Here is a 24,274-nt window from a genome sequence, read left to right as displayed (position 1 = left end):
CTCCAGAAGCAGCCATTGCCACTGCTCATTACATCACTCCCAAGGGCTGCTCCTTGGTTTGCTGGTGCTGGTGCTGTGTTAGCACAGCCTGCACTAGACTGCACTCCTCTATCACCCACGTCTGGCAGACCTTTCCTGCTGACTTTCTATGTTGTCTTTGTCATCTGTGGGCTGAGAAGTCTAGATATCACTACAGTGATTCAGTTCCCTGAGGCCTGTTCTGGCTTTTCTGGCACCCGGACAGATACCGGCTACACTGTGGTCCTTTCTCAGCCTGGTGCAATAGACCTTTCCTGTTGACCTTCCTGGTTGTTATGTGCTGGAAATTTTTCTCACTGTGTATTTTTGTGGGTTCTGCTGCTCTAGAATTTGTTTAGAGTAATTTTTAAAGGTATTTGGGAGGGTTTGGAGGAGAGCTCAGGTGAGTCCTTGCCTTTACTCCACCATCTTGGCTCTGCCCCTAGAATTAAAGCATTTTTGAATAGTATTGAAGGTCCTGCTAAGGTTAGATAGAATTTGTAATGAAATTAAGTGGCAATTACATTCTTTGTTAAGAAATATTTTCCATCTTAGGAATGGGGTGGGATAGAAGGTGAAGGAGAGATTTACTCAATGTTGAAGATTGGAAGGTATGTCCAACAGGTTAAGGAGATTAGGAAATTTGGAGTTCAAGCAAGAGTATCCTTTGAATCACTGTCCTGAAATTCCAGATTTGTAGGGAGCAGACCAGGGGAACCAAAAAGAGAACTGATAGACTAGAATAATAAGGGGCAAACTCAGTCAACTAGACATGTCAGTGCAATAAAGAGCAAGGTGAATAGGAGAGGTGTTCTGCTTTGATTATCTGTGTTTTATGTTGTAATTTAAGGTGTCAAATCAGAAAGAAGGTACCTGTATACACCTATAGAAAATGAAATGGATAAAGGAAGAACTTTTGGGCATGTAAAAAGCTTTATTTTTTTCATTCTCTGCCTCCCTAGACAACCTTCTTCCCCTCCTTTCATTAAACTTGCTTTATTTTTTTGTTGGAGAAATAGAGAGACAGAACCATATACAATATTTCTGTTCCCCACACCCCCACTGCATTTCAGAAGGCAACAAACATGATGACCCACTCTTCCCCTACTCCCTCCATTTTCAATGCTTAGATCCTGGCTGGCTGTAGATGGGTGGTTTGCTTTTAATTAAAGATGGTGTTGGCCACTATTTGCCTCAGAAGGAATGCATTTTCCCTAGAGCTCCAAATAGTTGCTGAGGTCTATAAAGTGGCTGCTCAGATCTATAGAGGAGCTTTGATCGATAGCCCTTGGGTTTAAATTCTCTTCCCATCTCTGAAATGTATTTCCTTTCCCTCATATACCTTCTGGGACTCCAGTGGAAGCCACATGTTCAGTCAGATTTTTGCCAACAGGTTAGATTGATTCCCTGTCTGATTTCTGCAGAAATGGGGGAAGAATTTTACAGCACCTAATGCTTTAATGCTTTCCCTATTTGTAGGGAAGTCTGTCTCTGGCTGAAAGGCATTCTGTGAATACAAATGACTGCTATTTAGGATTGGCCTGTTTCACAGGAGTAGTTCTAAAATAGGTTCCATTGAGTGTCAATGTTATTGAGCAGATGATCTGAGAAGAGAAGCAACATAGGACAGCAGGTGGACAGGGTCACAGAAGCATGACCACATGGGTCATTCATCAGGTCAAGAAAAAAAAACCTAAGAGCTGAAGGAGCTCATCTTTAGCCATACAGAAGCAGCATGGCTTCATTATCACCTGCTGTCCCAGCTCTTATTAATGTCTTTGAATAGAATTTGGTACATTTATTTTAGACAGGAAACTATCCATATCTCTACATCATTGCCTTACATTATTCAGAGTGCTGAAAATTTACATAAAGTGGAAAGGACACAAACCTTGCTCAGGAGTATCCAGTGTCATTTATCTCTGACTTGGCAAGCCATCTCTTGTGACATTTCACAAAGAAATTACAGTGATGATTGTGAAACCAGGATTCAGAAAATCTATCAGGATCCAATACCAAAGACAGCTTCTATAACTTTTGTTTTGGGAGGTGAGGCAATTGGGGTTAAGTGACTTGCCCAGAGTTATACAGCTAGTGAATGTTACATGTCTAAGTTTGGATTTGAACTCAGGTCCTCCTGATTCCAGGGCTGGTGCTCTATCCACTGTGCCACCTAGCACAGTGTACCTCTTAAAGACTAATAATTCCTACTGAGGGCGCTGGTTTTCAGAGACTCTCAGAGGCAGGCTGATTCTCTCTCTCTCTCTCTCTCTCTCTCTGTATATATATATATATATATATATATATATATATATATATATATATATATATATATATATATCCCTATTAGGATAGGGAGTTGGCCTCAGAATCAAGAATGCCAGGTTTCAAATTATGCCTCTGACCCCTGCTGGCTATGTGACCTTGGAAAAAGTAATTTGACCTGTTGATGCCTCAGGCAACAGTAAAGGAATGTAAGTTACACAGGTGGTATCAGTCAGCATAGGTAGATACTTCTGTATACCAATGATGTCATGGGTTCAATTAAAAAAATAAAGGGAAAACGACCTATGATGTTCTTAGATCCAAAGGGCACCAACTTTGCTTGACAGTGAAACATATTTGTCAGAAACCTGAGATGTTGAGACATCATATCTTTTTTTTTTCAGCCAAAGACAAGGTTTATTAGAACATCGATTAGGGGTGGGTAAGATTTAAAGAATCTTCCATATTGGCCAGACTCTTAAGGAATCTAATCAATTGCATCGCTAATGCGTGGGCAAGATCTTAAGAATCTGAGCATCTTAATGGAGACAAGATGAATCTTATATACAGAAAGACTGTGGAAGGAATCCAAGAGTGGCCAAGTAGTCTGGGGTGACTGGAGGAGGGGTCTATGGATCCACCCCAGTAAGCTGGGATGGAGACATCATATCTTAATAAAATAGAAAAACAAAGCCTTACAGCAACTTTAATTTTAATGATCAAGTAATGCCAGTGTATTGTACTGAGGCATTTGTGACACTATTATTCTCTGTAATGAGAACCTACCCTCTTCAGATATGCAATAGTTAAGATATTTGTTTTCAGGTACCTTTTCCCCTGCATATGGCAAAAAATAAAATGCAGTGCTCAAGAGCAATGTGACATGGATGTATATGTCGAATTAATTTAACCATTATTAAACATCATTCTAATTAATTCTTCAGAGAGGGATATTCATGGGCTCCAAAATAGCCTTGTAATTGATGGATGAGAGCCTTTACCAATCAAGTTAAAAATGCCTTCTCCTTGATATTGTGACACTTGGATGGCTTTGTAGTTTCATCTGTGTGTACTCCCTTTACCTCTGCAGAAAACAATCCCTCTGTGACTTCTTGTGCTGTATGAGTATTGTCCTCTTTCCAAGGCAAGGTCTTCATCAGGATATTTTACTATCTACATAGCATTGTTTTAGTAATTAGGCTGCCCACTTATTGTCTTTCAGTCTTGCTGGATGACCAACACCCCCCCTATTTTCTAGTCATATATAATGATGATGGTGATGATGATGATGCCCAAAACATATTACTCAAGTTTTGCAAAGAACTTTCTATGTATTATCTCTGATCCGCACAACAATCCTATTTGGTGTATTTTAATATTATTCCCATTTTACAGATGAGGAAACTGAGGCAAATAAATATTAAATGACTTCTGCAGGGTCACACAGCTAGCATCTAAGGTAGGATTTGAACTCAAGTCTTTCTGAGTCCAGTTCTGGTTCTCTATCAAATAGACCACCTAGCATACTCAGGTACTTGGTATGTGCAAGTCACCACTGAGAATGTGATGCAGCATAGTTATACCTAGTTTGTATCATTCCATTGGAGTTACTTTTAGTGTTTATGTTTGTATAATTGTTATCTTCCATAATTGAAAGACATATGATATCAATAATAGCTGATTCCAACAGGCTTCTAGGTGGCACAATGGATTATGTGTTGGATTTTGAGTTAGGAAAACATGAATTTGAATCTGGCCTCGGTCACTTATTAGGACATCTCTCCCAGGGTTGTTGTGAGAATAGAAGTATTTTTGAAATGCGTTACAAACCCTAAAGTGCAATGTAAATGCTAGTTATTATTATGTATTTATTAAGTACTTATTATGGACTATGCACTGTGATAATCACTGGACATATAATAAAGGTGGGGGAGAAGAGTTCTTCCCCTCATAGAGCTCACATTCTAATGGGTGCAGATTCAATATAACATGTTGGAAAACAGTTTATTGACTTCCTTTCATTTTAAGCAGTCCATGCATTTGATAACATTTTTCCAGTAATGTTCATACTATTACCTGGGTTTCTTTGTGACTCTGGCGTGTATTCTAATATGGCTAGCTAAGAATCAGGGTGGAGTGTATTAGTCAGGGAACATAAATTTCCATAGTGATGCTAATTATATTAACTTTTGGTTCAATCTATATTTTATTCATTAACATCATAATTCAATCAACTGGGCCAATCAACCCTAATGCCATTGGATACAGTATCTATCCAAAAACAAAAATCCTAGGAAAATTCTCTAGTACTGACCTGGATGTATTGTTGATAACGGTATAACCTTCCTAGAACACTATTAATCATCTCTAAAAATGAACCCTGACAACCCGGCAAACAAGCTTGTAAAAGTCCTTTCGTACTTTTGTATTTTTTCTGTTTGTTTTACAAAAAAAGGCCTTTAGGGGAAGAACAATTTACTGGAGACCATTTTAACAATCATCTCTGAAAAGTTATTGAACCTTTATAATGTGTTGGCAAATGCAACATTCAAAGGCATGACCTCTAGCCTACCAGAGTAACATTAGACCACCACTATTTCATAAAAGAACTCAATTGGAAGTGACAAAAGTCTCCTGGGTTTCACAGAACCTCTTAACAAAGATAATTGGCATCGTCACCATAATTTTTTTAAAATGCATGAGGCATTATGTACTTTCCATTCTCCTCAAGAGCAAAGTCACAGTTTGTGCCTTTGAGTGGAGCTCTAAAGTTGTCAGATTTCTTTAGCTCATTAACCAGGCATGTTCCTCAGGGCTTCTACAGCACCTCTTTATCACACCACCCCCTTGGGTACATTCCCCTATTCACCTCTAGGTCTGAAGTACCAGTTATGTTTTGGAATATGTAAATGCATACCGTCTTACGTTACAATTTGTCCTACCTAAGAACAAAATGGTTTAGTGGGAGTACAGCAGTCTCACATTAGTGCTCTTAAATCCCTGACACACAGAAAGGTTTAATGTAGAGAAAAGTACGTAACAATAAAATTTCTACATTTTTGTGCCCTATAACCTCATTTATATGTTTCCTGCCTATCTTGAGTAACTGGGCCATTTTGCAAATGCAGTTATTTTGCACAAAGGGACTTTCTCCTGTTTCTCTATCAGAGAATAAGGCTTACCACCTTTTAGCCATATAGCTTCGGGAGAAATTGCAATGTCAGCTTATACAACTGGAAACCATGACATTGTGTAAAATGTTGTCAGCCTAGATCTCATAAAAGGGACAGGTCCTCAAACATTCCTTTAGAATGTCACATATCAGGACAACATTTGGTCCCATTCAGTTTGGATATAGGATGTTTTGTGATACATATAAACAGTAGAGTGGCTTTCTTTTAGAGTTATTAAAAGTTTTTTCATAGCTGTCCTTATGTTGATTCGGAATCTAGCTTATGTGGTATATTCTTATTTCTATTCACAAATGAAGTATAAAGAGCCCTAAACTTTAAGACAGAAGGCTTGGATTAAAATCTTAACTCTGCTGCTAATACTAGCTATATGACCATGGACTGCTATCCTTTATGCTTCAGTTTCCTCATCTGTAAAAAAGGCACAAGGGTTAAATTAGATGATCACTAAGGTCACTTTCAAATCTAACATTGTCTGATTTCATTATTTTGTGAATAATGAGGGAGCCAAATGATTACCCTAAAGTGACACAAAGAATCTGGAATTAGAATAGAAGATTCTAAACCTCTAAATTTAATGTTTTCATAAATGGACCTAATTGTACCAAGATAGATAGACAGATGGGTGGATGGATGGATGGATAGACAGACAGACAGACAGAAGACAGACAGACAGACAGATAGATAGATAGATAGATAGATAGATAGATAGATGGATAGATAGATAGATGGATATATAAATGAATAAACACCATGATAATATCTTTATAAGGTCATCAGAAAGCACCGGTTTCTGAGTACTCTAATCTATCTAAACTATAAGGATACTAAAGGATTATAAATCGGCATCTGGTCCATTCTGACCCCTCTACACACTTATTAAATCACAGGGCTTTGACCTAATAACTTCAGAACTAGACCTGATGACTCATATAATTATTCTTATTTGTTGCTAAAATACCCTAGGTTCTGCTCAACAGGAAATTTAAACTATCTTTTAAACTGTCACTTTTGACTATTTTTTATAGATGCATACCCTAATTCTGAAGTGATTTACATCTGGACCAATGGCACTGCTAAATCTGTGGTGGTAGCAGAAGATGGATCCCGCTTAAATCAATATCATCTGATGGGGCAAACTGTGGGAACAGAAAACATCAGTACCAGCACAGGTATGATAAAAAACACTATTTGCATTAAAATTAATTTCAGGATAAAATATCATAATACTTTTCAGTCCTTCTTGTAGGATCTGCTTTTCTTACAGGATCTACATTCCTTTATAATAGAAATAGAGAGCAAACATATGGAATCATTGCAGGAGAATATGGCTCATAGACTAGCAATTATTTTTAAGACATACAGACTGAGACACATGCTCACTAGTCTGCTTAGGCCTAGGAAATATTTCTGACTTACTATCCTTCAGAGCTCGTTTCCCCTTTTAATGGAGGATATCAGGAGAAAGTCTGCACAACCCATGTTTGAACTACATGACATTGATTTGTTAGACAAAACCAAGCTAGTGAAAGCAGAAAGGCTAGATGTAAGAACATATTGGCCAGTAAGAATGCACTGACTTTCAAGATTCCTGTTCTATGCAGAAGGAAACCAAGGTACCATGTATAGCAGGATCACAGGAAACAATGAAATATCAGTCTGGAATGTGAATAGTTGCACACTGATTGGCATAGGATTTTAATGATGAAGAGGAGATTTAGGGCCAGCCCTGCTTTGTCAGGGAGAATGTGGGGGTAGTGGCATAAGGCCAGTGGGCTGCTTTGCTGTTAAGAGTTGAGGAAGAGTCAGAATGGCCTAAGGGTTTTAGGAAGGGAAAGATTTATTCAATAGGGAAGATCAGGGAATACTTTATGAAGGACAGGGTACCCTAGAAGGTTTGTTAAGGGGTGATATGGCATAGGGATGGTATTCACAGAGCCACCTGGGGCTGCATGTATAGGAAAAGACTGAATTGTAAGTAGATCAGTTTGGATGTTTCATTAAAAAAATGAAAGTGATTGCTATGAAAAAAGTTTGGAAAAGTAACCTGGAGCTATATTATGGAATATGTTGAATGCCTTGCTAATAAGCTATTATTTTATCCCGATGAAAATGGGGAGCCCATTAAGATTTTTTAACAAGGATTTTTTTTTTAAATCAGTTAATTGATCATACTTGTGTTTTAGAAATAATTTTTGTTTATTTACTTTTGTGTGAAATTTGATTTGTAGAAGGAAGATAGTAGAGACAGAGGATTAGTTAAGAGGATATTATAGAAAGTGAATAACAATGAATGAACCAAGAATGATGATGCTGACATAAGGGAAGGAACTGAAAAAAACATGAATATGTCTCCAATTAATTCAAATGGAAATAATTTTTCAGCAATTATTATTCTTTATGTTGATGTTTAAAGTTATTTCTAAGACATTTGTTTTTCAAAAAATATTTTATTATAAAAGTCTAGGGAGGGCATTATGTGGACCTGAGATAGCACTGTGGTTATAAAAGTGGGGGACATAATGAGATGGAATTGACAGAATTTGGCAATGACTGAATATTGAGAGATTATGGTAAGAGGTAAAAATTCAAGACTGATTCAGAGCCTTGCATCCTAGATGTCTGGTGATGGTGCCATCAATAGGAATGGGTACATTATTAGAAGAATGGGGCAAGATAATGTGTTAATTTATGGAAGGAAAGTTGTTACCTATGCCATTTGTCAAACAACAGTAACCTATAAGTTACATGAAAAGTTGTTAATCACAACAGGCATAAGATTATAACAAAAGAGAACAGAGATCAATGGTAGGTAAAAGGTCACAAATTCTCTAATATTTCCAACGATCTGTGACCAAACACAGCCTTCCTGGTCACTGAACATGTGTGTCTTTGAGACTGCCTTTAAAATTAAATGTAAATAAGCAATTTCTGTTAGAAACGATCAGAGAGGGCTTGCAGGTGAAGGAACAGAGATTTTAAGATGGAAAGGACTTCAGCAATCATTTGGTCCAAGCCTTTCATTTTTATGATGAAGAAACTGAGGTCCAAAGACTTTTAAGTGATTTACCCAGGGTTACACAGTTAATTAGTGGCAAAGCAAGGATTCGAATTGTACGCTCTTAAGCAGCATGACATATGAGATAGAATGCTGGCCCTAGAATCAGGATAACTCATGTTCAAATCCTACCTCCACCATTTATTAGGTGAGTGACCAGAAACAGGGCACTTAACTTCTCCAAGTCTTATTTTCCTCATCTGGAAAATAAGGCATACTTCATACAACAATTCTAAGACTCAAATGAAATAGTGCACATAAAACGCTTGACGAATTTTTTTAAAAGGACCACAAAAGTGTAGTATTTATTATTTTTGACAGAGCCAGCACTAGATAGAGAGCTATCTAAGAAGACATGGGTTCAAATCTTTCCTCTGACACATACTGCCTTTATGACCCTAGAAAAGTAATTTAGTCTCTCTGACGGTATATTTATTTATTTATTTATTTTTTAATTCAAGGAAAGCTGCCAACCTGCTCTGGTAGAGAGATTTTCCTTACCTGGGCATTCCCTATATCAATGAAGTCACAGATTCAGGCCATATCCCCTATTATTGTTATTATTATTATTATATTTCCACTGTTCTACTTTGAAAGGAGTAGGGGAAGAGAAAGGGAATTGGATGATGGAGAAAGTCCTATGTTTAGAGCAGAGGCTTGATTTTTTAAAGGTGAATGACCAATATGTGTACGCTCCCTTTATGTCCATGGATAAAATAATACTTTCCTTTCCAGTTTGTAGGTCACCTACCAACAAGAACTTGCTTGTTAGGTAGTCAAGGGAAGTATAAGTAAACCTATAGTAGCAGTTTCATTATTTGAGGAGGATAGTAACTTGAAGGTGAGAGAAAAGAAGGAAATATATTTTCATCAGAAATGAGGAAGTGAAATAACCATGAAATAAAAATGTAACTTTTTTTTTTAATAGCGAGATGATTTTATCCCCCCCTATCAATTAGCAGCTTGGTGTTCTACTTCACTTCTCAATATTAGTGATACTATATCAAGCACATTACCCCATCCATCTCCCAAACACACACTTTTCATTATCTTTTATTCTTTCTACTCCCAACCCTATGTATGACCCTATTTCTCTCCTGTAAAATCACATAACTTCACAACCTGTACCTATATAACCTCTTTTTTATCAAGTTTAACCAGATTGATCTTTTACTAAATTTCTTTTTCCTCTCAAATGCATTAGAAAAGTGACAGCAGAGCATCCTGGGAAAGGGACTGAGTTTTGATTTAGGGGATAAGGGTGTTAGATATGGCTCTCCCCATTGTGGGATTTGAAGCAAGGCACGTCACTGCTTTAAGACCGCCTTCAAAACTAAATTTAAGTAACTAAGCAATTTCTATTATAAAACATCAGAGAAGGATTTTAGGTGAAGGAGAAGAGATTTTAAAATAGAAGAGACTTCAGGAATTTAAGTGATTTACCCAAGGTTACATAGTTAATTATTGGCAAAGCAGGGATCTGAAATAGATACTTTTAGGCAGCATGACATAAGAGAGTGTTGACCCTAGAATTAGGAAGACTCATACTCAAATCCTACCTTTAACACATTATCTTTCTGGGCCTTACCTTTCTTGTCATTAATCTGAGGGGGTTGAACTACAGAATTCAAAGATTCTATGATGTTATCAGCGCAAGGACACAACCAAGATCACTTTGGCTACAATATTGTAGATCAACATGTCCAGCAGAGAGGGTATACTCTATTTGCTAATTAAAGTAATGCATCTGTGACTATGATATCAAAGCAATCGGGGGAAAAAAGTGAGAAAAATCTTCTTCCTCTTCCCTCCACCCTCCAAGGGAAAAAAAAATCTTTAGGAATCTAAAGTTGAAAGAGATGTTAGATAACATCTAATCCAAATGCTTTATTTCACAAATCAGGAACTGAGGTTCAGATGAGTTAAATGATTAACTTAAGTACATAATTATAATAAGTTACACAGTTAATATTAAAATTCAAGTCTTCAGGCTCTGAATCTATGGCTTTTTCCACTAAGCCCCACTGTCTCACTTGACCAAACATTTTCATCACTTCCTTTTATTAAGAATCCATTTGTGAATGGCGTTAGAGCACAAACATCTTTCCTAGACATTCATATAATTGGTCTTCACTCACATCGGTTCCTAACTGAAAACATCTCCTGAAAAATACATACTGGCTTCCCTACCTTTCTATTATGTGTCTCATTCTTTCTTTAGCCATCTCCCCTCCACAACTCCAGTACTAAAACACACACCTCCCGGTACTCTGGTAAAGTTGTAACAAATATGAAAATTGAACCCCTCTGACAGCTAAGTATAAATGATTGTACCCACCATCCCTTAAGTATCCGTGAATCCCCTTCCTTACCAGTTCACCATGAGGACAGCATTGTTGTCAGCAATGAATGGCAGTTCACCTTTTGCATTCCACAAAACAAAGAAGATCCAGAGAAGATATTGGTGCATCTCCAAGGAAACTTTACTAGAAGCAGAAGAGGGAGGAAACAGATCCCCACCTCCACTGACAATAAGGAATCTCTCCTCTTGAAGACTGTTTTTGCTTCTATTTTCTTCTTCTTCCTCTTCTTCCACCTTAGGGAAGAATACTGGAATTTTAGGTCGGGTCCTTGAAAATTTGCATTCAGTTTTTGTGCTTACCACCCTTAGACCCAAATCCAGTTTCTTGTCTTTGGATTTAGGCTAATAAAAGAGGGAACATTCATATACATCATTTTGTGTGATGTACTTCATTACATCTGGGCAGTCTGTATTCTGATTGCAGGCTCGATGGCTCAGAGGGCAAGACACAGATTGTAACCAGGGATTAGTAAAAAGCAGAAATCCGATTTTACTCAGAGAAAGCCTCATTCAGCAATGGATTTGGTGGTCTTCATCAAGCTCTCCAGAAGCTGGTAATCAGGGTCACTTGGGAAATATGGTCTAAGAAATTCCATTTATTCTCCTCTCTCCTCCAACTAACTCTTTTCTATTTTTTTTTAAATGAATGAATGTTGTTTGGACAAAACTGACATTTTCCAATAAATACTCAAAAAGAAAAACACTTAAACAAAAATTCACTCCAGTGTATTCTCACAATTAAGCAAACCTCCCTATGAGTGATTGTGACTTAAAGTACATGTCATTTTCTATTTTTGTAATGTATCAATAGTAACAGTGAGCCAATTAAGAAGCATTTATTTTAATGCATTTTATTTACTTTGTTAAATGCTTCCCAATTACATATAAATTTTTTAACACTAAGTTTAAAAAATTTTCAGTTCCAAATTCTGTCCCTCCTTTTTGTCTCTCATACACTCCTCGAGAATGCAAGCAATTTGATATAGATTATACATGTGAGGTCATACAAAAAATATTTCCCTACTAGTCATGTTGTGAAAGAAAACAAACAAAAAACCCCAAGAAAAATAAAATAAAAAAGTACGCTTCAACTTGCATTCAGGTTTCATCATCTGGAGTTGGATAGCATTTTTCATTACTGGTCCTTTGGAATTCAACAAGTATTTCTTAAGCACTTACTATGTGCCAAGAAACAGAAAGGATGAATGTTTTAACTTAAATAGCTTAGTATCAACATCGTCCAATGTATATGACATGAATTTTATTGCCCTATAATGCTGTCTTTATATGTGTTGTTGGAGCCTTTGTGTATATTTTTCTTATGCTTTCTACAGTCTATATCTTTTCATTCAAGTCTTCCCCTATTGCTGTCTCCTATTTTCTTTATTTTCCTCGTTGCCTATGTCACAATAATATGCCATATAATATGTCATTATTTTTATACATAAATTCATTTAGCCATTCTCCAAACATTAACCCCATTGCTTCCTGCTTATTATTATTATAAATAATACTGATGTAAGCAATTTATATAAACAATTTGTGTCTTTTCTCACTGTCATTAAACTCCATAGAGCAGGAGTTCTTAAAGTTTTGTCAACTTAAAGAAATTGATATGTTTTTCCAATGTAACTGGTTTCCTTTGTAATCCTATATATTTCATTTTATGCATTTAAAACATTATTCTGATAAGACTTCACCAGTCTTCCAAAAGGGTCTATCACACACACACACATACACATGCACATACATATACACACATATATAAACACATCCACACATGGGTGTGTTATACTCAGCAATGAATGACAAATTTATAACATACAGATGTGTATACATACATATACATGCTTAAACACATATGTGTATTCATATGTGTATAGAATCTCTGACCTAGAATACAAGTCTAGTATAAGAATCTCTGGTCAAAAGATGTGAATAATTTAGTAACTTTTCTTATATAATACCAAATTGTTTTTTTAAAGACTAATCTGATTATTTAATAGTTCTGTGCTTATTTTCTGAAAGCCCTCAAAACATCAAAAAAAAGTTCCCGTCTTTACAATCTATATTTCTGTGATGATTATTAACATTGAATACCTTATTAGTTGGCTATTTATTGTTTCTATTTCTTCTTTTGAAAACCATTTATTTATATCCTTTAGCACTTAGATGTCAGATTTTTATCAACTGTGTAAGATTTCCTCTACATTTTTATAATTACATATAGTTTAAATATTAATATTAAAATAGAAAATATTAAAATATAATTTTCTAATTATAGTAGCAATTATTTTACATTTGCAAAATATTTTTATATAATTTTCTCTAGTACCAACCTGTGACTGAGTTAGTGTAGAAAAACTCCTGTGAGGAAATCCAGGTCCTTCCCTCCCCGCCCCCCCCCCCCAATCAGTACTGATTTGAAAGTCCTGAAATTTATAGTTTTGGAGAGTTGCTGAGGGCACTGAGAGGTTAACCGCCTTGCCCAGAGTCACATAATTAGGTATTTCTAATTCTGAGGACCTCAATCTATTCACTATTACAAAAGACTCTTATGTAATTGAAGTTATCTATTCTGTCTTTTATAAACTCTTCTGGCTATGAATTTTTCTGTTATTCACAGTTGTGAAATTTTATATAACCTTTCATTGTCCTCTAACTTTTTTTGTGATGTGCCTCCTTTTCCTCACTCTCCTTTAAAAATGTTTCATATGAAACTGAAAAGCTATGAAATGAACTTTGCTCATTAATAGCTCCTATGAACACCTCCATTGTAATCTGCACTAATACTCCAGCTGAAGAAATTATATGCTTTCTAAAGTTTCCAGAGTTCTCCATCAGGGATTTACTAATTTCTCATGATGTGTTTATTTTATTTATTTTTTTAGGTGAATACACAATAATGACAGCACATTTTCATTTGAAAAGAAAGATTGGTTACTTTGTCATTCAGACTTACCTTCCTTGCATAATGACAGTGATCTTATCCCAGGTGTCATTTTGGCTGAACAGAGAATCAGTCCCTGCCAGAACTGTTTTTGGTAAGTTTACATATCTATGTTTTTGTAAGGCACTGGGCAGCATTTCCTTGACTGGCTATTTCTTACACATCATCCCTCATCTAAATTTTCACAGGTTTTGTGTTGCATTCTTAACCAGGCAGGGACACATTTCCTTCTCTTGGGATTTTTCTCCATCGCAGATTTCTTCCAGTTAGTTAATGGCCAAAAAACAAGAATGAGGCAAATATGGAGTTTGTTATAATAGGGAAATTAAGTGTCCTTTTTTGCAAATGTGATAACATATTCAGTTCAAGATCATTTTCTTTAGAATATGTTTAGCATTTCAGTGTTACGTCAGCAAGCCCCGGTGTATGCAAAGACTGAAGTCCATTTGCATAAAATTCTTCCTCATTACCTATGAGGAATGGGATATCTAGTAATCAATCTTTCCACCAATGAGAGTCTGGTACAAATGGGCTTGAGTTTGAGATACCCTGAATAGTTCTGCTGTTCTGGAAAGTCTTTACCCACTATCCCAAGGGCAATCTGTATCTGTTTTGTGATCATCAACCAAAGTACAATTGCATAATTTACAGTATGCCATCATCATTGTCTATATCCATATGAGAGGACATCCACAGGAGTATGGCTTCTATGTGATGATTTCCTTGGGCTAGGAAACATAAAAAATGATCATCCAACCTTTAAACCACTTCTGCAGTGAAGGTAGCAGAGTGGAAAAAAAGAGGTGGAAGATCATCTCTAAACATTAACTTAAATCTTGATCCTCTTTTATTAACTAGAGTTCATTTATAATTATTTTCAATGTAACAAATCTCTTCTTATAATGGATGATTAATAAATTTATATTGGTTTCAATTGTCAAATTTCATTACTTCTGATAGACAGCCACCTTGTCATTTTATACTGATGATTGTGTGGTTTGTCCTAAGTTCTCAAAGAGGACCATGACATCAGGGAGATGATGAGATAGCTTGAAATCAAATTAGATTTGAAGGAGGGAGGGCTGTGCAAAGTCACCAGCCTCATTATCTCCTCCCATAATGATGATAGCTACATTTTATCTTAGCAAACTATTAACATATACAATTATTAAGGTAAAAAAATAAGTTAATAGAAGTTTTCATCTTTATCTTTGCCAGAAAGTTATCTTCAAAAAAGAACTATAGTTTTAAGCTGGTCACACACACACACACACACACACACACCCACACCCACACCCACACACACCCCACCACCACCACCACTATGAGTGATGCAGATATAAAACACATAAATATGTCTATATTAATTCTCACAATGAAAGCTTTACATAGATTTATGTAAAGCTACACATATCCACATGTATGTGTGTGTGTGTGTGTGTGTATATATATATATATACACATATATATATATATATATATAAAAATATGTCAATATAATACAATATTATGTAACTGGCATAATATGATACAATATGTCTTACCAGACCCTCCCCTAATAGTAATCTATTACAAATTCTTAGAAAATTGCCGGGGGCATTGAGAAATTAGGTCTCTAGCCCATGAGTATAGTCATAGTTTGTCAAGGACTGGATGTGAACCCAACTAGGTCTTTCTTCCTTCAAGATGAACAATATATTGACTATACCATGTTGAATTTCCACTTTGTTAGTGGAATCAAAATGCCTGTAGAAAGGATTATTGCTTTGTTTGGGAGGTTATACTAGAGGAATATATATTTTAAAAGTTAGAAGGCCCCTGAGTGCCCTTCCAACTCTAAGATACCAATGATTCTAATTTTCTAGAACTATTACAGTTATCCTTTCCACATCATGGGGTTTAGGGGCATCACAACCACACAGTCTGGAAAATCTTCATCAAAGTTTTTGGTCCCCCCTTTGTACCAGAGAAGTCTGAATTTTTTCTTTTTTTATGGGGTATTTACAGTACCTTGAAAAATTTGGGTTAAGTTTAAATTTGGTCATAGGCTCTTTGTTGTGTATGGGCCTTTGCATGTCATCTGCAGCTTACACAAAATTCCTCCATAATTCCCATTTAATTTCTTATGCCAACCCAAGATATATTGAAACCTCTATGGGGAAATTATGATGTAGAAGGGATAACCATAATTAGAATGTTTTAAGGTGAAAAATATTTCTGTATGGAATTCAGTTAAAAGCATGGAAGAGCAAACTGAATGTAACAGTAATTAAACATAAAAATTTGGTTAATTTTAAAGTGAATTTTGTTTATGATAAATCTTCAATTTCAACTTGAATGTCTTAACAAGATATATAGAAATATCTATATTTCTGTGCAGTATATAGTCTTTAGATATATACTGTCAGGTAATTTTTGGGAAATTGAGGATCTGGATTTGACCTGTTCAAGAAAAAAATGTTATTATAGGATTTTTAATATATTGCAACAAACATCCTATTTATCCAGAATTCTTGGGGAATGGAAACATTAGGTGATAAGTATAAGGTCCCTCCCATAGTAGTGTTCCAGATTCACTTTGAACCCTCAGGCAAATCCCTGAAATGACTGGATTTTCCCTGGACAACCCTTGCAGTTTCTCATATCCACCTGGGCTTAGAACAATCAAAGGAAGAAACTCTATAGGAATTGATAAAGTGAAAGAAAAATCCAAAAAATAATTTTATGCAACTACAAAAAAATACCGACGGAGGAAATTAAGCGGTTAACTGAAGTATAACTCTTAAGAGTGTCATTTCCCCCCTTTTAAAAGAAAGTCGATTGGAAATCTTTCCAAATATTCATACATGTTTAAAAAGAGGATACTGAACATAATTGAACATAGTTGAAGTTTTTTTCTGATTGATTCAAGGTTGTAGTTATAGACATTCATTATTCTGTTATGGCATAATATACAGCACAATTTTGCATATTCTTTTATTTTTTTATGGGCTCCTCTGAGGATGAAAATTAACTGGTCTAATTCTTGTCATTGTTCTTCCCACTAGTACTTTCCCTATTCTGTGTTTAATTTGTTGTTTTTACTATTCTGTAGAATAGAATACCAATTGATCCAATTTATCAGGAATCTTTTTCATGGAAAATCATAGGATCATAGATTTAGTGCTTTTTGTTGAAATATTTTTCAGTGGTACAACTCCTCATGACCCCATTTGGGGTTTTCTTGGCAAAGATACTGGAATGGTTTGCCATTTCCTTCTCCAGAGGCAAACAGGGTTAAGTGACTTGCCCAGGGTCATATAGCTAGTAAGTGTCTTAGGCCAGATTTGACCTTAGGAAGATGAGTCTTCTTGACTTCAGGCCCAGCACTCTATCCTCTACACCACTTAGCTTCCCTTAGTGCTGGAAAGGGTCTTAAATATCATCTATTCAACCTTCTTCACTTTATACATGAGAAACTTTAAGCTTAGAGAAGTTAAATAACTCACCCAAGGTCACATAGGTAGTTAGAGACATCTAGAATTTAGATGTCTCTCTTATACTTATTATTAGAGTCATTTCTGACTCTAAATTAACACTTTCTATTCCACATGTAGTACTTAAATATAAACCTCTGGAACCTTAGGAGTAAAGTGGATAGACTTATGTGCTAGAGATTTGTGAAAGTTATTTGAAGATCTCAGAGATCTTTTCCATTTATTTTTGAGACCTAGCAACAAATTAAATCCAATACACATTTATTAAGTGATTATTATGTTCCATCACTATGCTACATGCTGATTTTTTAGCTATGTTCTGCAGGTTTGAGGAAGTTGGAAATCTAATCACTTAATTAACGTGGAAAGGAACTAGCACCAGTAAGGCATTATTTTTACTTGCTATCTAATTTTTGTGGAGAAGGAAATGGTAAACCACTTCAGTATCTGTGCCAAGAAAACCCCAAATGGGGTCATTAAGAGTCAGAAAGGATTAATTGGGGCAGCTAGGTAGTGTAGTGGATAGAGCACTGGCCCTGAAGTCAGGAGGACACGAGTTCAAATCCGGCCTCAGACCAAGCACTTGACACTTACTAGCAGTGTGACCCTGGGCAAGTCACTTAACCCCAATTTGCTAAAAAATAATAAAAATGTTAAAAAGGAAATGATTAATCAACACAATAACACAACAAAATTTGAAGAATTGTACCTTCAAACTGATAGCCTCCACCCTGCCCAAATAAATATAGTTCATAAATGAGAAGTAACATGGTTCAGGAATAAAAAAAAAAAATTCAGTGGATTTGAAATCAATACTTTGAGTCTAGACTTAGTTCTGCCATGAACTAGCTTAGGGAGATTTAGGTAAGTCCCTTTCTACTCTGAGCATTGTTTTTTTTTTTTATTTGTAAACAAGCTCTTGGACTACATATTCTTTAAAGGTCTTTTCAGCTCTCAAATGCTAATGTCGATTTAAAATATCCATCAACAAAATTAGTGAAAGACTATAACGAGAACCTAAGATGCATCATTTGACATATCTAGGCAATGCATCTACTTTTTAAAAGTCCCATCTCATTCTGTATATTACAGGATATTAAATATTAACATATGTTGCATTTCAACAGCTTCATGCAATGCTTCAAAGTCAAATATATAAATGTAGTTTAATACATGGTTATCCTTCCATGCTATGGCTACAGGGATCATTGTCTAGGAACAAGGAAGTCTTCTTTCTGACTAGGTTAACTCTGTTTTCCTGACTGTGAGGTTCTAGTTCATTTTCATCTTTCAAGAAATTTGTAAAGATGAGTGTCTGGGCATTTTCCTTGTGTGGTTTATCTTATAAGGGTTAACTATTATTGGATGTGATTATTAGGATCCTCTTTGCTCTGGTGGCATGGGACATTTTCTCCTCCATGTTTTGTAAAGTTCATGCAATGTGCTCCTTTCTCTGCCATATACCTTCCCGATTCTCTTATTTAATTGAATTTAATTGGTTATTTCAGGAAGAACTGGTAGTCTTCATGGTCAACAGCAATGCCTGTACCCTTCAAAAGCTATTGAGTAGGATACTATCTAATTTCATATAATCTAAAAATCTGAGAAATAACACCTGTAAGTAGTCAGCCTGGTGTCTCTGCAGTTGAATACCTATTCTCCTCCAAAGCCAGGGAGGAATGCCAAGCATCACCTTTTACAGACTAATTTTTAAAATTTATTTTATTCTGAACTTAAGAAATAAATATTAATGCAACCTTATAACAGATTAGCATTCTAATTTTGGGGAAACGAAGGGCCAGGGCAGAGGAAAACCTAGGTTCAATCAGTCTCTTCTCTCTAACTTTGCCTCATAAATATACAGATTTAAGTAGGATTTAAGATATTTAAAAATAAAATGCATCTGTGTTTTCATACTGACCATTAATCCCCACTTTACATAGGGACAGCTAACCTTTTTCTGTTGTATGTATGTTGTATTGATGATAATCTTTCAAATTTGTTATCATCCTCTAAGCTTTATATAGCACTAAGCAAAAATAAAGATGGTTCCACGGCCACAAAGGGACATGGATCATGTTCATCATTCATTCATTGATTTATTTAATAGTAGTTGGATTTTATGTTTTTCTCCAGAGGGTTCAAGGTGCTGATACTTTTCTGTTTCTTTTCCTCCCATCTTTGTTGCCTGGTATTTCTGACCAAAGGAGTAACTACAGTGCTGACCATGACAACCTTGAGCATCAGTGCCCGAAACTCTCTGCCCAAAGTTGCTTATGCAACAGCAATGGACTGGTTCATAGCTGTGTGCTATGCCTTTGTGTTTTCTGCATTGATTGAATTTGCGACAGTGAACTATTTTACAAAGAGAAGCTGGGCATGGGATGGCAAAAAAGCTCAGGAAGCAGCCAAAAACAAGGTGCTTATTTTGATCTTTCCTTTTCCTTACTAAGAATATGTGTTTTATCTACTGCTGGATCTGAATGATTTCGAGATTGATTGATTATAAAGATTATCCAGGCCTACTATTTCTCCTCTCTTCTGCTTTTGGGTCATTTAACTCTTTGTGACGACTCACATTAGATCAGGGTTCACTTGTTAGGGAAAACTTAAGAATGAAGTAGGCCTCAAAAGAAAGGTAGAGGAGAGAGAGACAGAGACAGAGAGACAGAGGCAGAGACAGAGAGACAGAGACAGAGAGACAGAAACACAGAGATAGAGACACCGAAAAAGAGATGGAGATGGAAATAGAGACAGAGGTATACATAAGTGTCTACACAAACAGTAAGTTAGTGAGGGACACGGAGGACATCCTAGTGAGCATGAGCATATTGCATGTGTGGGGAAGAGAATAGTAAGGAGCTTGGCTTAACTGAAGGCCATGTCTGTGAGCATTGGAATGCGCTGATGATTTTTGAACAGAAATCATATGATGAGAACAGTGTGGAGTATTAAACTAGTAGTGGCATGAAGATGACCTAAAGGAAGACAAACAGTGGAGACAATAAGACTAATTAGTGTGCTATTACATTCATTAGGTTTGAGGTGAAATGGGTGCTTACTAGCTGGATGATAGTGAAAAACAAGAAATAAATCTCAGAGGCAAGTGAAAATGACAGGTTGACCATCCAAGTATCTACAATCAACAATTGTGTTTAGATAGAGCTTAAGCCAGTCTGCTACTTGATATAACTCTGAACAGAGATTTGCTGGCAGAGGAGGTTCAAGTTAATGGACAAAATAAAGTTTATGGATAAAAATGTGGACCTCATATATTCATATTGTCTTCTTTGGATAATCAAGAGGAATATAATAGCCTTGGGAAGATTCTTTAGTTCTCATCATTGAATTTCCACTCTTTAACTGGTATCAGTTTCATGAAATCTCCTGCTTTCTTGAATTAATGTATTCCTATAATATGCAACATCAGACTAATGAAATATCTAACGGGGTGCACATAGTTGCTAAAATCCAAAGGAAGTCTATAATAATAGTAGTCCTATCCATCTGAGGAAGAAGAACTTCACATGTTAAAGTAACACATAATTTGAGAGACACAGATGATAGGTGAGGGAAACATTGCACAAAACATTGGATAATAGTGAATGTAATATTTATTTTTTGATTACACAGATAAAAATTTGTCTGTCATATAAAAGCTTTTGGAAATAGACTGCCTTCATCCTTTGAACAATGATGAATCACAAGGTGATACTTTACTTCTCTAAAGTTTTACACCAATAAACTATCAAGCAAGATTATTTTTATGGGATTTTACATATCTAATAGTTGTGTAGAATAGCACCAATAAACTCATGCTAGAAGAAGTTAATTTTGTAATAAGTCAGAATGTTATAATCTGTTACAAATTTTCTCATTAGAATGTAAATTCCTTGAGAGGACTTTTTTTCCCCTTATCTCTGTATCCCCAGAAATTAGCTTGACACATAGTAAATAGTTTATATGTATGTATGTATGTATGTATATATATATATATATATATATATATATATATATATATACACATACATATATATATACATACATATATATATATAGGTGTCTCTATCTCTGTGTCTCTGTCTCCATTTGTCTCTGTGTCTATCTCTGTTTCTGTATCTCTGTCTTTCTGTCTCCATCTCTCTGTCTCTGTCTCTGTCTGTCTCTCCTCTGCTTTTCTTTTGAGGCCTACTTCATTCTCAAGTCTTCCCTAACAAGTGAACCCTGATCTGTTATGAGTAGTCATAAAGGGTCAATTGATCCAAAAGCAGAAGGGAGGAGAAATAGTGGGCCTGGATAATCTCTCTGTCTGTCTGTCTGTCTGTCTGTCTATCTATCTATCTATCTATCTATCTATCTATCTATCTATCTATCTATCTATCTATCTATCTATCCATCCATCCATCCATCCATCCATCCATCCATCCATCCATCCATCCATCTATCTATCTATCTATCTATCTATCTATCTATCTATCTATCTATCTATCTATCTATCTATCTAAACTTAGAAAAAACTGAGCTAAAATAGAGAGGCAATCTGTGGTAGAGCTTCAAGGTAAACTTGAAGTTCTAAGTTCTGCATTTAATTACTGCCTTTCTAGCCCACTGTTTCTTTTTCTATAAAATGAGAGGATGGACTTCATAACCTCTAAATTCTCTTCTAATTTGACCTCTACAATCCAGTGATCCTATGACTGATGTTAGGCAAAAAATAGAAATGATTAAAAGGACTCTGTCTTTTGCCATTTTCCTTGGCAGGTAGTAATGAGGCCATGGACTTGACAGCCAGCCTGAGGATTATATGCTTATGTAGCTAAACTGACTTCCTTCCTTCCTTCCTTCCTTCCTTCCTTCCTTCCTTCCTTCCTTCCTTCCTTCCTTCCTTCCTTCCTTCCTTCCTTCCTTCCTTCCTTCCTTCCTTCTTTCCTTCCTTCCTTCCTTCTTTTTATTACTCTCTTTCCATAAGATCTTTTTGTAAGATTTATGAGGATTACATTATGTTCTGATGAATTACTAGATAATTATACGGCTTATAAGGAATTAAAACTAGAGTCACTAGTAAATACTGAGGAGTGTGTGTGTGTGTGTGTGTGTGTGTGCGCGCATGTGATAGTCTGTCAATTTAATCATTCTGCCAACATCTTAAAAAACATAACAAAACAAAACAACTACTGAAGTGGCAATGGGAGAAAGGAAATAATTGTAACTGCTACATCTCTCTTCCCCTGTGCTTTCAAATAGGTTGTAAGCGACATGATCTGTTTACTTTTTTACTGTATTTTGCAGAAAAAAGAGCGTGAAATATTCATAAATAAATCAACAAATGCTTACAATACTGGAAAGATGACCCATCCTCCAAACATCCCAAAGGATCCGACTCCCTCAGGGATCTCCAATGCAACTCCTGTTCCAGTAAAACCTGCAGAGGAGAAGCCTCCTGAAAGTAAAAAGACTTACAATAGCATCAGCAAGATTGACAAAATGTCCCGAATTGTTTTCCCAGTCCTGTTTGGCACTTTCAACTTAGTGTACTGGGCGACGTATTTGAATAGGGAACCAGTTATTAAAGGAGCCACTCCTCCAAAATAAGTTTCAGGACTCCCAAACCCTACGAGAGCCATACTTCCAGCAAAAGGATACCAAGGAGAAATTTGAGCTCTACAAAACTTTTGATATTTGGGCAACATCTTTCAGGAAATTTTTGCATGTTTAATGATATGTACAAATAATATTGCCTTGATTGTTTTTACATGTAACCTCAGATATTTCAAAGAAGTGACATTGACAATGGCGGCTACACAATATTCTAGGAGGTCAGAAGATGCTGAATAGCACCCAACTGTTCAGGGTCTTACATTGCTTGTTTACAAACAAGACAAGGTATATTTTTTAACAGCTCCAAGTGTTACATAACAATGTTTTTTATACTTCAAATGTCAATTCATACTAATTTTCCCAGCTGATAAAAACATTTTGGGAATTGTTCCATGATTATTACCTGACTAAAAATCCAGGTCATAAAGATTATAAAGAACATAATTCTCATTTTAAAGAAACTATGAGCTTTCACATACAGACTACATTAACTTTGTTAACATCCACTTTGTTCTAAAATTTAAAAAATACTGCATGAGCTTATGTTAGGAAATAAAATAAGAAAATATTTATGCAGACAAACTTTAATGACAGAAATATACCGTATGTTAGACTAACAGAATATTCTCCCCAAAACAAACAACTCTGGATAAATTTCTCTTGGGAAAAAAAATCATGTTTCTCCCCATTAAACAAAATAAGTAGCACAGAAAGAAAGTGAAACATGAACACAGAAAAATGGATTAGAGACAACATTGAAATTTTGGCCCATGTATTAAATGTATCTGAGACATACCATCTCCTCGCTACTGCCAGTGTGTTTTGCTTCAGCGGTGAGAATCTGTAATTAGTTATTTTCAGTTTTTTGCCTTGTAAGTAATTCATGACTGATTCATTGCTCTAGTAGCTTTTGTAAATTAATCTTAAACGTTTATTAAATAAAAAATTCTACTCTTGTGGGTAAAATGTCATCTTTTATAGCAAACATTAAGATTTTGCTGGAGTTATTTTTTAAACAAATTCATGAAGAAAATTCATCCAATAAATAGCTTGACAAATTGTTGTCACGTCATCTTTATTTCTTTGGGTCATGTTTTTATTTAATCAATCATGACACTTAGTAACAAGTACAGTTTTCCAAAGTTGGAGATTAAATTCATATAAGCTCACCAAAAGTCTAGAAATGAAACATTATTTCCCCCATTTTCTTGAGTTAAATAGTACTGTCCATACCTTCTCTCATTCATTCCCTGGATTATATAGTGTTCTTTTTGAGACTTCCCCGAAGGAGGAGTAACCATACATAGCACATAGCGACATTCAACAGGTCAGTGGGACCACCCTCAGTTTATTTTC

General features: G+C 35.7%; 1 protein-coding gene across 2 annotated transcripts in view; it reads left to right on the top strand.

The window, feature by feature from the left end:
- GABRA5 (gamma-aminobutyric acid type A receptor subunit alpha5) overlaps positions 1 to 23,980 on the top strand; it is a 109,425-nt gene extending 85,445 nt beyond the window's left edge. For both annotated transcript variants that reach the window (XM_020992905.1, XM_020992904.2), the window contains exons 7-10: positions 6,503 to 6,646; positions 13,786 to 13,938; positions 19,528 to 19,739; positions 22,610 to 23,980. In XM_020992905.1, coding sequence (XP_020848564.1) covers positions 6,503 to 6,646; positions 13,786 to 13,938; positions 19,528 to 19,739; positions 22,610 to 22,912 — 812 coding nt within the window. In that variant the 3' untranslated portion in view covers positions 22,913 to 23,980. The remainder of the gene's footprint in view (positions 1 to 6,502; positions 6,647 to 13,785; positions 13,939 to 19,527; positions 19,740 to 22,609) is intronic.
- The last annotated feature ends 294 nt before the right edge of the window (positions 23,981 to 24,274 follow it).

The sequence above is a fragment of the Phascolarctos cinereus genome, unplaced genomic scaffold (assembly GCF_003287225.1).
Source record: "Phascolarctos cinereus isolate Bilbo 61053 unplaced genomic scaffold, phaCin_HiC Scaffold_726;HRSCAF=1367, whole genome shotgun sequence".
NCBI classification, from domain to species: Eukaryota; Metazoa; Chordata; class Mammalia; order Diprotodontia; family Phascolarctidae; genus Phascolarctos; species Phascolarctos cinereus.
Note: the sequence above shows the minus strand (reverse complement) of the source record. Positions and strands in the feature narration are given on the sequence as shown.